The sequence below is a fragment of the Pan troglodytes genome, chromosome 2, assembly GCF_028858775.2.
Source record: "Pan troglodytes isolate AG18354 chromosome 2, NHGRI_mPanTro3-v2.0_pri, whole genome shotgun sequence".
NCBI classification, from domain to species: Eukaryota; Metazoa; Chordata; class Mammalia; order Primates; family Hominidae; genus Pan; species Pan troglodytes.
Genome location: NC_086015.1, coordinates 199,445,096 through 199,462,250, shown reverse-complemented (window position 1 = coordinate 199,462,250; position 17,155 = coordinate 199,445,096). Strand labels below are relative to the sequence as shown.

Below are 17,155 nucleotides of genomic sequence, written 5' to 3'. Positions count from 1 at the left end.
CAGCCGGTGCGCAGGCGCGGGCAGGGAGGGCGGCTGTGCGGGGCGCTCGCGGGCTTCCTCGAGGCGGGAGGGCGGCCCTGTTGCCCTGGAGACGCTTTCCCTGCTGCCGGCCGCGACCGCAACCCGCTAGGCCTTCATCGCGAGCCACGCCCGGACCGAGAAGCCCCGGCATGGCCACGTCCATCGGAGTGTCCTTCTCGGTGGGCGACGGGGTGCCTGAGGCTGAGAAGAACGCAGGGGAGCCCGAGAACACCTATATTCTGCGGCCTGTTTTCCAGCAGAGGCGGGTAGACGACGGGGTGTGGCGGGGCGACCTCGAGCGCGCCGGTCTGAGGGGCGGAGCTCGCCTGGGACCTGGGCCACGGAAGGAGCGCGGGGGACGCGCGGGGTCCGCGGGAGGCCGCGAGGCGGGCGGGCGGCCCTGCTGTGACGTCCGGGCGCCCCTCCCGCTGCAGGGGCCGCAGGGGACCCCACCCGCTTCCTCAGTGTTTGGGCGCCGGGCGCGTCTTAGGCTGGCGCGGCGGGCATGGTTGGCCCTGGGAAACCCGCGATGGCGTCCTGAGTAAGGAGATGGGTAGAATAGAGGCAGGAAGCCACTCGCGTCGGATGCCGTTCAGCCGTGATTCGAGGGTGACTGTGCACACGGGTGCCAGGATGGGCTCACTCCCGGCGCGGGAGCTGCATCTGTGCAAAGTCCTACCCGGGTGGGATCTGGAGGCCCTTAGAGCACCGCACCGAGCCCTCGCTAGGATTAAGGCTCACGGGCCAGAGCAGAGGGTACTCAGCTAGGTTTGTGAGATCACTAACTTTACACACACACACACACACACACACTGAAAAAAATAGGCTCACGGGCCAGAGCAGAGGGTACTCAGCTAGGTTTGTAAGATCACTAACTTTACACACACACACACACACACACACACACACACTGAAGAAAATGTCAGGCTCACGGGCCAGAGCAGAGGGTACTCAGCTAGGTTTGTAAGATCACTAACTTTACACACACACACACACACACACACTGAAAAAAATAGGCTCACGGGCCAGAGCAGAGGGTACTCAGCTAGGTTTGTAAGATCACTAACTTTACACACACACACACACACACCCCACACAACACACACACACACTGAAGAAAATGTCAGGCTCACGGGCCAGAGCAGAGGGTACTCAGCTAGGTTTGTAAGATCACTAACTTTACACACACACACACACACACACCACACAACACACACACACACTGAAGAAAATGTCAGGCTCACGGGCCAGAGCAGAGGGTACTCAGCTAGGTTTGTAAGATCACTAACTTTACACACACACACACACACACACACACACACTGAAGAAAATGTCAGGCTCACGGGCCAGAGCAGAGGGTACTCAGCTAGGTTTGTAAGATCACTAACTTTACACACACACACACACACACACACCACACAACACACACACACACTGAAGAAAATGTCAGGCTCACGGGCCAGAGCAGAGGGTACTCAGCTAGGTTTGTAAGATCACTAACTTTACACACACACACACACACACACCACACAACACACACACACACTGAAGAAAATGTCAGGCTCACGGGCCAGAGCAGAGGGTACTCAGCTAGGTTTGTAAGATCACTAACTTTACACACACACACACACACACACACACTGAAGAAAATGTCAGGCTCACGGGCCAGAGCAGAGGGTACTCAGCTAGGTTTGTAAGATCACTAACTTTACACACACACACACACACACACTGAAAAAAATAGGCTCACGGGCCAGAGCAGAGGGTACTCAGCTAGGTTTGTAAGATCACTAACTTTACACACACACACACACACACACACACTGAAAAAATGTCAGGCTCACGGGCCAGAGCAGAGGGTACTCAGCTAGGTTTGTAAGATCACTAACTTTACACACACACACACACACACCCCACACAACACACACACACACTGAAGAAAATGTCAGGCTCACGGGCCAGAGCAGAGGGTACTCAGCTAGGTTTGTAAGATCACTAACTTTACACACACACACACACACACACCACACAACACACACACACACTGAAGAAAATGTCAGGCTCACGGGCCAGAGCAGAGGGTACTCAGCTAGGTTTGTAAGATCACTAACTTTACACACACACACACACACACACAGAAAAAAATGTCAGGCTCACGGGCCAGAGCAGAGGGTACTCAGCTAGGTTTGTAAGATCACTAACTTTACACACACACACACACACACACACTGAAAAAATGTCACGCTCACGGGCCAGAGCAGAGGGTACTCAGCTAGGTTTGTAAGATCACTAACTTTACACACACACACACACACACCACACACACCACACAACACACACACACACTGAAAAAAATGTCAGGCTCACGGGCCAGAGCAGAGGGTACTCAGCTAGGTTTGTAAGATCACTAACTTTACACACACACACACACACACACACTGAAAAAAATAGGCTCACGGGCCAGAGCAGAGGGTACTCAGCTAGGTTTGTAAGATCACTAACTTTACACACACACACACACACACACACACTGAAAAAATGTCAGGCTCACGGGCCAGAGCAGAGGGTACTCAGCTAGGTTTGTAAGATCACTAACTTTACACACACACACACACACACACTGAAAAAATGTCAGGCTCACGGGCCAGAGCAGAGGGTACTCAGCTAGGTTTGTAAGATCACTAACTTTACACACACACACACACACACACAGAAAAAAATGTCAGGCTCACGGGCCAGAGCAGAGGCTACTCAGCTAGGTTTGTAAGATCACTAACTTTACACACACACACACACACACACACACTGAAAAAATGTCAGGCTCACGGGCCAGAGCAGAGGGTACTCAGCTAGGTTTGTAAGATCACTAACTTTACACACACACACACACACACCACACACACCACACAACACACACACACACTGAAAAAAATGTCAGGCTCACGGGCCAGAGCAGAGGGTACTCAGCTAGGTTTGTAAGATCACTAACTTTACACACACACACACACACACACACACACTGAAAAAAATAGGCTCACGGGCCAGAGCAGAGGGTACTCAGCTAGGTTTGTAAGATCACTAACTTTACACACACACACACACACACACACACACTGAAAAAATGTCAGGCTCACGGGCCAGAGCAGAGGGTACTCAGCTAGGTTTGTAAGATCATTAACTTTACACACACACACACACACACACTGAAAAAATGTCAGGCTCACGGGCCAGAGCAGAGGGTACTCAGCTAGGTTTGTAAGATCACTAACTTTACACACACACACACACACACTGAAAAAATGTCAGGCTCACGGGCCAGAGCAGAGGGTACTCAGCTAGGTTTGTAAGATACTAACTTTACACACACACACACACACAAACACACACATAGAAAAAAATGTCAGGCTCACGGGCCAGAGCAAAGGGTACTCAGCTAGGTTTGTAAGATCACTAACTTTACACACACACACACACACTGAAAAAATGTCAGGCTCACGGGCCAGAGCAGAGGGTACTCAGCTAGGTTTGTAAGATCACTAACTTTACACACACACACACACACACACACTGAAAAAATGTCAGGCTCACGGGCCAGAGCAGAGGGTACTCAGCTAGGTTTGTAAGATCACTAACTTTACACACACACACACAGAAAAAAATGTCAGGCTCACGGGCCAGAGCAGAGGGTACTCAGCTAGGTTTGTAAGATCACTAACTTTACACACACACACACACACTGAAAAAAATGTCAGGCTCACGGGCCAGAGCAGAGGGTACTCAGCTAGGTTTGTAAGATCACTAACTTTACACACACACACACACACACTGAAAAAAATGTCAGGCTCACGGGCCAGAGCAGAGGGTACTCAGCTAGGTTTGTAAGATCACTAACTTTACACACACACACACAGAAAAAAATGTCAGGCTCACGGGCCAGAGCAGAGGGTACTCAGCTAGGTTTGTAAGATCACTAACTTTACACACACACACACACACACACACTGAAAAAATGTCAGGCTCACGGGCCAGAGCAGAGGGTACTCAGCTAGGTTTGTAAGATCACTAACTTTACACACACACACACACACACCCCACACAACACACACACACACTGAAGAAAATGTCAGGCTCACGGGCCAGAGCAGAGGGTACTCAGCTAGGTTTGTAAGATCACTAACTTTACACACACACACACACACACTGAAAAAAATGTCAGGCTCACGGGCCAGAGCAGAGGGTACTCAGCTAGGTTTGTAAGATCACTAACTTTACACACACACACACACACACACAGAAAAAAATGTCAGGCTCACGGGCCAGAGCAGAGGGTACTCAGCTAGGTTTGTAAGATCACTAACTTTACACACACACACACACACACACACACTGAAAAAATGTCAGGCTCACGGGCCAGAGCAGAGGGTACTCAGCTAGGTTTGTAAGATCACTAACTTTACACACACACACACACACACCACACACACCACACAACACACACACACACTGAAAAAAATGTCAGGCTCACGGGCCAGAGCAGAGGGTACTCAGCTAGGTTTGTAAGATCACTAACTTTACACACACACACACACACACACACACTGAAAAAAATAGGCTCACGGGCCAGAGCAGAGGGTACTCAGCTAGGTTTGTAAGATCACTAACTTTACACACACACACACACACACACACTGAAAAAATGTCAGGCTCACGGGCCAGAGCAGAGGGTACTCAGCTAGGTTTGTAAGATCATTAACTTTACACACACACACACACACACTGAAAAAATGTCAGGCTCACGGGCCAGAGCAGAGGGTACTCAGCTAGGTTTGTAAGATCACTAACTTTACACACACACACACACACACTGAAAAAATGTCAGGCTCACGGGCCAGAGCAGAGGGTACTCAGCTAGGTTTGTAAGATACTAACTTTACACACACACACACACACAAACACACACATAGAAAAAAATGTCAGGCTCACGGGCCAGAGCAAAGGGTACTCAGCTAGGTTTGTAAGATCACTAACTTTACACACACACACACACACTGAAAAAATGTCAGGCTCACGGGCCAGAGCAGAGGGTACTCAGCTAGGTTTGTAAGATCACTAACTTTACACACACACACACACACACACACTGAAAAAATGTCAGGCTCACGGGCCAGAGCAGAGGGTACTCAGCTAGGTTTGTAAGATCACTAACTTTACACACACACACACACTGAAAAAAATGTCAGGCTCACGGGCCAGAGCAGAGGGTACTCAGCTAGGTTTGTAAGATCACTAACTTTACACACACACACACACACACACTGAAAAAATGTCAGGCTCACGGGCCAGAGCAGAGGGTACTCAGCTAGGTTTGTAAGATCACTAACTTTACACACACACACACACTGAAAAAAATGTCAGGCTCACGGGCCAGAGCAGAGGGTACTCAGCTAGGTTTGTAAGATCACTAACTTTACACACACACACACAGAAAAAAATGTCAGGCTCACGGGCCAGAGCAGAGGGTACTCAGCTAGGTTTGTAAGATCACTAACTTTACACACACACACACACACACTGAAAAAAATGTCAGGCTCACGGGCCAGAGCAGAGGGTACTCAGCTAGGTTTGTAAGATCACTAACTTTACACACACACACACACACACACACTGAAAAAAATGTCAGGCTCACGGGCCAGAGCAGAGGGTACTCAGCTAGGTTTGTAAGATCACTAACTTTACACACACACACACACACACACTGAAAAAATGTCAGGCTCACGGGCCAGAGCAGAGGGTACTCAGCTAGGTTTGTAAGATCACTAACTTTACACACACACACACACACACTGAAAAAAATGTCAGGCTCACGGGCCAGAGTAGAGGGTACTCAGCTAGGTTTGTAAGATCACTAACTTTACACACACACACACACCACACACACTGAAAAAAATGTCAGGCTCACGGGCCAGAGCAGAGGGTACTCAGCTAGGTTTGTAAGATCACTAACTTTACACACACACACACACACACACTGAAAAAAATGTCAGGCTCACGGGCCAGAGCAGAGGGTACTCAGCTAGGTTTGTAAGATCACTAACTTTACACACACACACACACACACCACACACACCACACAACACACACACACACTGAAAAAAATGTCAGGCTCACGGGCCAGAGCAGAGGGTACTCAGCTAGGTTTGTAAGATCACTAACTTTACACACACACACACACACACACACACACTGAAAAAATAGGCTCACGGGCCAGAGCAGAGGGTACTCAGCTAGGTTTGTAAGATCACTAACTTTACACACACACACACACACACACTGAAAAAAATGTCAGGCTCACGGGCCAGAGCAGAGGGTACTCAGCTAGGTTTGTAAGATCACTAACTTTACACACACACACACACACACACTGAAAAAAATGTCAGGCTCACGGGCCAGAGCAGAGGGTACTCAGCTAGGTTTGTAAGATCACTAACTTTACACACACACACACACCACACACACTGAAAGAAATGTCAGGCTCACGGGCCAGAGCAGAGGGTACTCAGGTTTGTAAGATCACTAACTTTACACACACACACACACACACTGAAAAAAATGTCAGGCTCACGGGCCAGAGCAGAGGGTACTCAGCTAGGTTTGTAAGATCACTAACTTTACACACACACACACACCACACACACTGAAAAAAATGTCAGGCTCACGGGCCAGAGCAGAGGGTACTCAGCTAGGTTTGTAAGATCACTAACTTTACACACACACACACACACACACACACTGAAAAAAATGTCAGGCTCACGGGCCAGAGCAGAGGGTACTCAGCTAGGTTTGTAAGATCACTAACTTTACACACACACCACACCACACCACACCACACCACACCACACCACACCACACCACACCACACTGAAAAAAATGTCAGGCTCACGGGCCAGAGCAGAGGGTACTCAGCTAGGTTTGTAAGATCACTAACTTTACACACACACACACACACCACACAACACACACACACACACACACACTGAAAAAAATGTCAGGCTCACGGGCCAGAGCAGAGGGTACTCAGCTAGGTTTGTAAGATCACTAACTTTACACACACACACACACACACACACACACACACACACTGAAAAAAATGTCAGGCTCACGGGCCAGAGCAGAGGGTACTCAGCTAGGTTTGTAAGATCACTAACTTTACACACACACACACACACCCCCCATATTTGCTTGGCAAATATGGAAAACAGGAATTTTGATTATAATGTGAGACACACACACACACACCCATACTTGCTTGGCAAATATGGAAAACAGGAATTTTGATTATAATGTGATACAAATTTCTTTGTTTATTTTTATTCTCTTGGTAACTCACAGAAAAAGTGATACAAATTTCATACAGGATTTTTCCCTTGGGTAGAATGAACACAGAGAAAGATACCCTCAGTTATCTTGGTAAAAGGTTCTGAATGCCCAGAATGCCATTCAGCCGTATTATTTTATTTTATTTTATTTTATTTTATTTTGTGAAAGCGTGCAGAACAAAATTAACAACAAGTATATATTTTGTTTTGGGGGAGACGGGAGTATGAGAAGCTCATTATTGGATGTATTGAGTTGCCTAATAAACATTCATATGGGGCATGAGTTGGAATGTGTTGAAGTTCAGTGCAGGTCCAGGTTGAAGATACACATGTGGCCTATGATTTGTCTTAATTTGTTTATATTTTATAATAAAAAATATGAAAAAGAAGGATTAAGTGGTACTAATGACAAAAAGATGGGAGAAGTTGCGGTATGAAGGTAAGCTGGGGTTGTGGAGTCACCGACTGGATGTTCACAAATTGTTCCATTCAGGTTCAGGCCCTCTGTGGTTAAAGACTGTATCCATGCTGTGCTCAAGGAGGAACTGGCAAATGCTGAATATTCTCCAGAAGAAATGCCTCAGCTTACAAAACATTTATCAGAAAACATTAAAGATAAATTAAAAGGTAATCATGGTGATAACTGGAAATGACTCATTCTCTTCACAGAGTCAGTATTACCCATTTGCCCCCTCTCCATCTTTAAACAAAGGACATTGGGGCCAGGTATGGTGGCTCACGCCTACAATCCCAACACTTTAGCATGCCAAGGCAGGAAGATTGCTTGAGCTCTGGAGTTCAGTACCAGCCTGGGCAACATGGTGAGGCCTCATGTCTATTTTTTTTTTTTTTTGAGATGGAGTTTCACTCTTGTTGTCCAGGCTGGAGTGCAATGGCATGATCTTGGCTCACTGCAAACTCCGCCTCCCGGGTTCAAGTGATTCTTCTGCCTCAGCCTCCTGAGTAGCTGGGATTACAGGCATGCACCACCACGCCTGGCTAATTTTGTATTTTTAGTAGAGACGGGGTTTCTCCATGTTGGTCAGGCTGGTCTCAAACTCCTGACCTCAGGTGATCCACCCGCCTCGGCCTCTCAAGGTGCTGGGATTACAGACATGAGCCACCGCGCCCAGCTGACCTCATGTGTATTAAAAAGCAAAATAAAGGCCGGACGCAGTGGCTCACGCCTGTAATCCCAGCACTTTGGGAGGCCGAGGCGGGTGGATCACGAGGTCAGGAGATCGAGACCATCCTGGCTAACACGATGAAACCCTGTCTCTACTAAAAATACAAAAAATAGCTGGGTGTGGTGGCACACGCCTGCAGTCCCAGCTGCTTGGGAGGCTGAGGCAGGAGAATCACTTGAACCCAGGAGGTGGAGGTTGCAGTGAGCTGAGATCGCGTCACTGCACTCCAGCCTGGGTGACAGAGTGAGACTCTGTCTCAAAAAAAAAAAAAAAGCAAAATAAAAAAATAAAACATCTCTATTAAAAAAAACATAAATAGAATGTTAGCTGTGGATTCTATTAAAGACAACTTTTTCTTTAGTGTCTTGTCTTCTCTAATTATTTGGTGACTTTTACTCATGTAAGTTTTTGCAGATGGGGGAAAAGAGTGAAGATGTGAAATAAAACACTGTCCAAAAAATCTTAGTATTCAGAAAGGCCAGAAAGTACAGGGACTCCTTTCCCCTGTATTTCTTGGTTGTTTCTTCCCCCAAGCTGTCAAGTCCTCAGCCTGGCATTTAGTACCTGCAGTCCATCTCTCCTCCCTAATCCTTAGCTACTTCCCTTACTCAACCCTCGACCCCTACCAAACTACATCTGTAGAGCATATTTTGTGCTTTTCCTACCCTGTTCTCTGTCTCTCTGATTGTTTTGTTTTTTTTTGTTTTGTTTTGTTTTTGAAATAGGGTCTTGCTGTTTTGTCCAGGGTGGAGTGCAGTGGTGTGAACATGGCTCACTGCAGCCTTGACCTCCTGGCTCAAGCGATCCTCCCATCTCAGCCTCCCAAGTAGCTGGGTCTACAGGCTTGTGCCACCGTGCTTGGCTAAGTTTTTAATTTTTAAATTTTTCTGTAGAGATGGTGTCTTGCCATGTTGCCCTGGCTGATCTTGAGCTCCTGGCCTCAAGTGATTCTCCCACCTAGGCCTTGCAAAGTGCTGGGATTGCAGGTGTGAGCCACTGCGCCTGGTCTCTCTCTTTTGTTAATAATGTTATACCATCTGATCTGAAAAGTTCTTTTTTTTTTTTTTTTTTTTTTTTTGAGACAGAGTCTCGCTCTGTTTCCCAGGCTGGAGTGCAGTGGTGTGATCTCAGCTCACTGCAACCTCCTCCTCCTGGGCTCAAGTGATCCTCCCGCCTCAGCCTCCCAAGCAGCTGGAATTTCAAGCATGCGCCACCACACGTGGCTAATTTTGTCTTGAACTCCTGACCCTCAAGAGATCCGCAAGCCTCGGCCTCCCAACGTGCTGGGATTACAGGTGTGAGCCACGGCGCCCGGCCTATTTCCATCTGCTCTTCTTAGAAGACATCATTTTTTGAAGAGAAGGAATATCTTCATAAAAGTAATACATGCTCATTGTAATAAACCTAGACAATACAAAAAAGTATCCATAAGGTTTTTTTTTGAGATGGAGTTTTGCTGTTGTTGCCCAGGCTGGAGTCCAATGGCATGATCTTGGCTCACTGCAATCTCTGCCTCCTGAGTTCAAGCGATTCTCCTGCCTCAGCCTCCTGAGTAGCTGGGATTACAGGCATGTGCCACCACACCCGGCTAATTTTTGTGTTTTCAGTAGAGACGGGGTTTCTCCATGTTGGTCAGGCTGATCTCGAACTCCTGACCTCAGGTGATCCGTCCGCCTCGGCCTCCCAAAGTGGTGGAATTACAGGCGTGAGCCACTGTGCCTGGCCCCTTAAAGTTTTAAAATATTAACCAAAGGCAGTTACTATTTAATATTTGTGTTTATTGTTTTTTTCTGAATTTTTTAGTTTAAGAAATTAAAAAATACAGAAAAGTACAAAGAATAGCAATCCTGTGTATTTCCATCACCCAGAATTAACTGCTGTTAGTATATTAGCATTTTTGTTTTTAGACTTTTTAATGGAGGTTCATCGTTAAGATTTTTTGTAAAAAATGGTACACATTCATTATACAAAATTTAAACACTAGAAAAATAAAATGAGAAAAATCACCTGAATGCCACCACCAATAAACAATCATTAATATTGGCCGGGCACAGTGGCTCACGCCTGTAATTCCAGCACTTTTGGAGGCCGAGGCGGGCGGATCTCTTGAGCCCAGGAGTTCGAGACCATCCTGGCCAACATGGCAAAACCCTGTCTCTTAGAAAAATACAAAAATTAGCCGGGCTGGTGGTGTGCATCTGTAGTCCCAGCTATTCGGGTGGCTGAGGCGGGAGGATCACCTGAGCCCAGGGACGGAGATTGCAGTGAGCCAAGATTACGCCACTGTGCTGCAACCTGGGCAACAGAGTGAGACTCTGTCTCAAAAAAAAAAAAAATCATTAATACTAGGCAAACATTACAACAGACTTCTACATGTCCATATACATGGACAAATGACAATGGGATATTGTAGACCTGTTTCCCATAGTCATGTCATATTCATTCTGTAACTGGATCAGTTGCCTCCTGTTTAGTTCCTTGACCATGTCATTTTCATTGTTGAGTTCCTTATTTCTTTTCTTTTTTTGAGACAGGGTCTTCGTCACCCAGGCTGGAGTGCAGTGGTGTGATTTCAGATCACTGCAGCCTCAACCTCCCGGGCTCAAGCGATTCTCCTGCCTCAGCCTCTCAATTAGCTGGGAAGAGTTCCTTATTTCCACTCCTAGATGATGAGATTTTGTTGTAAGTTGTTTTCAGAAAGGACTCAGAAATGCCGTATTCCCTGGATTCTTTTGTGTTTGAGAATGCCTGCCTTTTGCCTTTAAAGTAGAATATACTATGGGCCAGGCACGGTGGCTCACGCCTGCAATCCCGGCACTGTGGGAGGCGGAGCCGGGTGGATCACCCGAGGTCAGGAGTTTGAGACCAGCCTTGCCAACATGGTGAAACCCCGTCTCTACGAAAAATACCAAAATTAGCCGGGCATGGTAGTGGGCATCTGTAATCCCAGCTACTTGGGAGGCTGAGGCAGGACAATCACTTGAACCCAGGAGGCAGAGTCTGCAGTGAGCCGAGATAGTGCCACTGCACTCCAGCCTGGGCGACAGAGCGAGACTCCATTCCCCCGCCCCTCCACCCCCAAAAGTAGAATATACATATATTTGAGGTAATAATTTATTTTCTTGACCCTTGTGCTTCATTGCCCTCTGACATTCAATGGTAACTTGTTGTCAAGAAATCTGAGCCCAGCTTGATGTTCTCTGCTTAAGGAATCCTCACCTTTGGCTGGACGTGGTGGCTTATGCCTGTATTCCCAGCACTTTGGGAGGCCAAGACAGGTGGGTTACCTGAGGTCAGGAGTTTGAGACCACCCTGAACAATATGGTGAAACCCCGTCTCTACTAAAAATACAAAATTTAGGGGCTGGGCATGGTGGCTCACGCCTGTAATCCCAGCACTTAGGGAGGCGGAGGCGGGCGGATCACTTGAGGTTGTGAGTTCGAAACCAGCCTGACCAACATGGAGAAACCCTGTCTCTACTAAAGATACAAAATTAGCCAGGCGTGGTGGCGCATGCCTGTAATCCCAGGCTGAGACAGGAGAATAGCTTGAACCCAGGAGGCAGAGGTTGCAGTGAGGCAAGATTGCACCATTGCACTCAAGCCTGGCCAACAAGGGCGAAACTCTGTCTCAAAAAAACAAAACAAAAATTAGCCGGGCTTGCTAGTCCCAAACTCCTGACCTCAGGTGACCCACCCGTCTCGGCCTCCCAAAGTGCTGGGATTTCTTGGGAGGCTGAGACAGGAGAATTGCTTGAACCTGGGGGGTGAAGGAGGTTGCAGTGAGCTGGGATCGTGCCAGTGCACTCCAGCCTGGGCAACAGAGCGAGACTCTGTCTCAAAAAAAATAAATAAATAAAATAAATAATCCTCATCTTCACCTTTATGCCCAGTAGCTTTTCTAAAGATTCTGACTTTCTAATGAGCATTTTATAGCTTTCAATCTGCAGACTTTATTCTTTCCATATAAAGGAAATTTCCTTATATCTCTGAATATGTTTCCTATTCCATTCGTTACTTCCTTTTCTTCAGGACACCAAATATTGTTATGTTGAGCCATCTTTGTCTTCTATATTTATTAGTTTTTCTTTGCCATAATTTCTTTTTTCTTCTTTTTTTTTTTTTGAGACAGGGTCTCACTCTGTCGGCCAGGCTGGAATGCAGTGGCGCAGTCTTGGCTCACTGCAGCCTCAAGCAATCCTCCCATCTCCGCCTCCCAAGTAGCTGGGACTACAGGCACCTGCCACCACACCCGGCTAATTTTTGTATTTTTTGTAGAGACGGGGTTTTGCCATTTTGCCCAGGCTTCTTCCTTTTTTATTGCCATTTACTTGTGATTTTCTTAAACCAGTAATTGTTTTCATTTGTGTCTTTTTTCTTGCCATTTTGAATTTATTAGTTCTGGAATGATCTTTTCTGGGTATTCTGTTTGTTCCCTAGGGCCGTGGTCTTTCTTTTCATCTCTTTATGTTGCTTAATAACCTGATTGAGGCCGGGTGCCGTGGCTCACACCTGTAATCCCAGCACTTTGGGAGGCCGAGGCGGGTGGATTGCCTGAGCTCAGGAGTTCATGACCACCCTGGGCAACATGGTGAAACCTCGTCTCTACTGAAATACAAAGAATTAACCAGGCGTGGTGGTGCACGCCTATAGTTCCAGCTACTTGGGAGGCTGAGGCAGGAGAATCACTTGAACCCAGAAGGCGGAGGTTGCAGTGAGCCGAGATCGCGCCACTGCATTCCAGCCTGGGTGACAGAGGGAGACCCTATCTCCAAAAAAACAAAAACAAAACAAAACAGGCCAGGTGAGGTGGCTCACGCCTGTAATCCCAGAACTTTGGGAGGCAGAAGCAGGTGGATCACTTGAGGTCAGGAGTTCCAGACCAGCCTGGGCAACATGGTGAAACCATGTCTCTACTAAAATATAAAATTTAGCCAGGCATGGTGGTGCGCGCCTGTAATCCCAGCTACTCAGAAGGCTCAGGTGGGAGAATCGCTTGAACCCAGGAGGCGGAGGTTGCAGTGAGCTGAGATCATCCCACTGCACTCCAGCCTGAGCGACAGAGCGAGATTCCCTCTCAAAAAACCAAACCAAATCAAACAAAATCATAACCTGGCCAGGTGCGGTGGCTCACGCCTGTAATCCCAGCACTTTGGGAGGCCGAGGTAGGTGGATCACCTGAGGTCAGGAGTTCGAGACCAGCCTGACCAAGATGGTGAAATCCCTTCTCTACTAAAAATGCAAAAAAAAAAAAAAAATTAGCCAAGCGTGATGGCGCATGCCTATAATCCCAACTACTTGGGAGGCTGAAGCATGAGAATCGCTTGTATCTGGGAGGTGGAGGTTGCAGTGAGCCTAGATCTCGCCATTGCACTCCACCCTGGGCAGAAGAGCGAAACTCTGTCTCCAAAAAAAAAATTAAAAAATTTGATAACCTGATTGAGTACTTATTTCATTGAGTTTATAAGCTTACATTGTTCTAGTATTATGAATTAATTGTGAGGAATAACTGTTCGTTCCTTGATTTGTATTACTTCCTAGGTTGATTTTTTTCTTTCTTTTCTTTTTGGACTGAGTTTCGGTCTTGTTGCACAAGCTGGAGTGCAATGGCGCAATCTTGGCTCACCTTAACCTCCACCTCCCAGGTTCAAGCGATTCTCCTGCTCAGCCTCCCAAGTAGCTGGGATTAGAGGCGTGCACCACCACGCCCTGCTAATGTATTTTTAGTAGAGATGGGATTTCTCCATGTTGGTCAGGCTGGTCTCAAACTCCTCACCTCAAGTGATCCACCCGCCTCAGCCTCCCAAAGTGGGATTACAGGTGTGGGCCACCATGCCCAGCCAAAGTTTTTCTCTTACACAGCTCCTTCCTTCCTTCTTTCCTTCCTTCTTCCTTCCTTCCACTGGAAGTTTCTTTCTTTTCTTCAATATTTTTTGAAAAATTGTTTTGTGGACCAGGTGTGGTGGCTCACGTCTGTAATCCCAGCACTTTGGGAGGCCGAGGCAGATGGATCACCTGAGGTCAGGAGTTCGAGAACAACCTGACCAACATGGAGAAACCCCATCTCTACTAAAAATACAAAAGTAGCCAAGTGTGGTGGTTCATGCCTGTAATCCCAGCTACTCGGGAGTCTGAGGCAGGAAGATTGCTTGAACCCAGGAGGCAGAGTTTGTGGTGAGCTGAGATCACGCCATTGCACTTCAGCCTGGGCAACAAGAGTGAAACTCCATCTCAAGAAAAAAAAAAAAAAAATGTTTTGTGGAGATGGTGGTCTTGTCATGCTGCCTAGGCTGGTCTTGAACTTCTGGCCTTAAGAGATCCTCCCGCCTCAGCCTCCAAAATTGCTGGGATTACAGGCATGAGCCATGGCACCCAGCAGAAGCTTTGTTGTTCTTTGTTACTCTTGTTTTTGCTATTGCATCTTTGTTTATTGCCATTTGGCTGCATTTCATTTTGTTGTGCCCATACATCATAATTGCTCTGATATAATGTAGGGGATTTTTAATTGCTCTGATATGATGTAGGGGATTTTTAATTGCTCTGATATGATGTGGGGGATTTTTAATTGCTCTGATATGGTGTGGGTTTTTTTTTAAGTTCCCCTCCCCACCATATCTGAGACTATTTTATTTTCCCCTCAGAACTGTGATTTAAGGGCTGAGTATTTATTATTCTAGACACATTTCTGTATAATTTGGGATTGGTTAGAGAAAGGAGGAAGCTCAGCTGAGTTGTGTGCAGTGTTTTTTAAAAATAACTTGGACTCTGTCTTTACACACTCTGAATCAGGTTCATGCCCCACATGGGAGATTGCCTGTAGTCTTCAGATTGTCCCGTTTACAGTGTAATCTTGGAACCTGCACGTTCATCAGAGAGAGCTGGCTCTGTTTCAGCTTCGCTTATTTCACTTCTTTTGTTTTTTTAAAACTCTTTCCACTATTCCTTGGTCAAAAAAGTAGAAAGATTCAAAAATGCCCATTCCATTTTTTTCTCTTCAGACTTGGTGTTAGTGAGAATTTTCAGGATTTTGCTGCTTTAGCGACGTAGTTTCTGGAGTAAACAGCTAAATGGTGCTGGATCACCTCGTTTTGCTCTGGAATCTTCATTTTTTTTCTTGTCTGTCTTACTGAACAGCTTACAGTTTCTTGGAGATCCCATGCTCTCCTGCTGTGCACATGCCCCTCGTTCTCGGACGTGTGGGGAGATGGGGCTGACCTGGTCCCCTCTTACTCAGCCCTCAAGACTCAGTTTATTGGTCGGCCACATCTTCCAAGAAGTCTTTTCCAGTGATTTCTTGCCACTGCCCAGACAGAGGAACTGCCCCCACTGGCTCTGTGTTCCTGATGTACATCATACATGCCACTCCTTGAATTATAAGCATACTCAATTTATTTTTCTATTTTCTTTTTTTTTTTTTTTTCGAGATGGAGTTTTGCTCTTGTCACCCAGGCTAGTGTGCAATGGTGCGATCTCAGCTCACTGCAACCTCCGCCTCCCAGGTTCAAGCAATTCTCCTGCCTCAGCCTCCCGAGTAGCTGGGGTTACAGGGATCTGCCACCATGCCTGGCTAATTTTTATATTTTTTAGTAGAGACGGGGCTTAACCATGTTGGCCAGGCTTGTCTCAAACTCCTGACCTCAGGTGATCCACTGGCCTCACCCTCTGAGAGTGCTGGGATTACAGGCGTGAGCCACCGTGCCCGGCCTATTTTTCTGTTTTCCTTTGAGTTCTTTATTACTGTGAGTTCTTTAAGGCAAGAAAAACGTCTTATTTATTTCTCTATCTTGAAGGTTCAGCTCACTAGCTGACTTATAGTAGGGGAAAAAGGAAGGAAGCTAAGGTTTATTGAAGGACTAGTATTTAACAGCACTGTTTAGATGCTTTAGATATTACTATATCTGACCGGGCGCGGTGGCTCACGCCTGTAATCCCAGCACTTTGGGAGGCCAAGGTGAGTGGATCACCTGAGGTCAGGAGTTCGAGACCAGCCTGGGCAACATGATGAAACGCCTTTTCTACTAAAAATACAAAAATTAGCCAGGTGTGGTGATGCATACCTGTAGTCCCAGCTACTGAGGAGGCTGAGGTAGGAGAATCACTTGAACCCTGGAGGCAGAGGTTGCGGTGAGCTGAGATCGTGCCACTGCACTCCAGCCTGGGCAACAGAGTGAGAATCCATCTCAAAAACAAAACAAAAAAAAGATACTACTATATCTTACCTAACCTTATAACAACCTTGGGAGGTAGGTACTGATATTCCTGTTTAATAAGGGAGACTTAAACTGAAAAGTTAAATTACTTTCTGAGGTTATACACTTGCTGAGTTATAGTTAGGATCTGTCTTCACGTCCTCCTGACCCCCAAGCTTACCACCATATTCATTAAGTACTTGTGGATTGAATGTTTATGTCCATTTCTGGGCAAATTTGTCTTCAATAAGTAATTTTACTACATATTTGCTTATAAATAACCTTATTTTTTCTTTCTAGAAATGGGATTTGACCGATACAAAATGGTGGTGCAAGTAGTGATTGGAGAACAAAGAGGTGAAGGAGTATTGTGAGTAGCTGGA

The 17,155-nt window shown here is 46.6% G+C and overlaps 1 protein-coding gene across 3 annotated transcripts in view; it reads left to right on the top strand.

Annotated features, from left to right (window-relative positions):
- Positions 1–152: 152 nt before the first annotated feature.
- The window catches only part of DYNLT2B (dynein light chain Tctex-type 2B), a 32,716-nt gene continuing 15,713 nt past the window's right edge, over positions 153–17,155 (top strand). For all 3 annotated transcript variants that reach the window (XM_024355248.2, XM_024355247.2, XM_024355246.2), the window contains exons 1-3: positions 153–283; positions 7,891–8,024; positions 17,073–17,142. In XM_024355248.2, the coding sequence (XP_024211016.2) occupies positions 171–283; positions 7,891–8,024; positions 17,073–17,142 (317 nt within the window). In that variant the 5' untranslated portion in view covers positions 153–170. The remainder of the gene's footprint in view (positions 284–7,890; positions 8,025–17,072; positions 17,143–17,155) is intronic.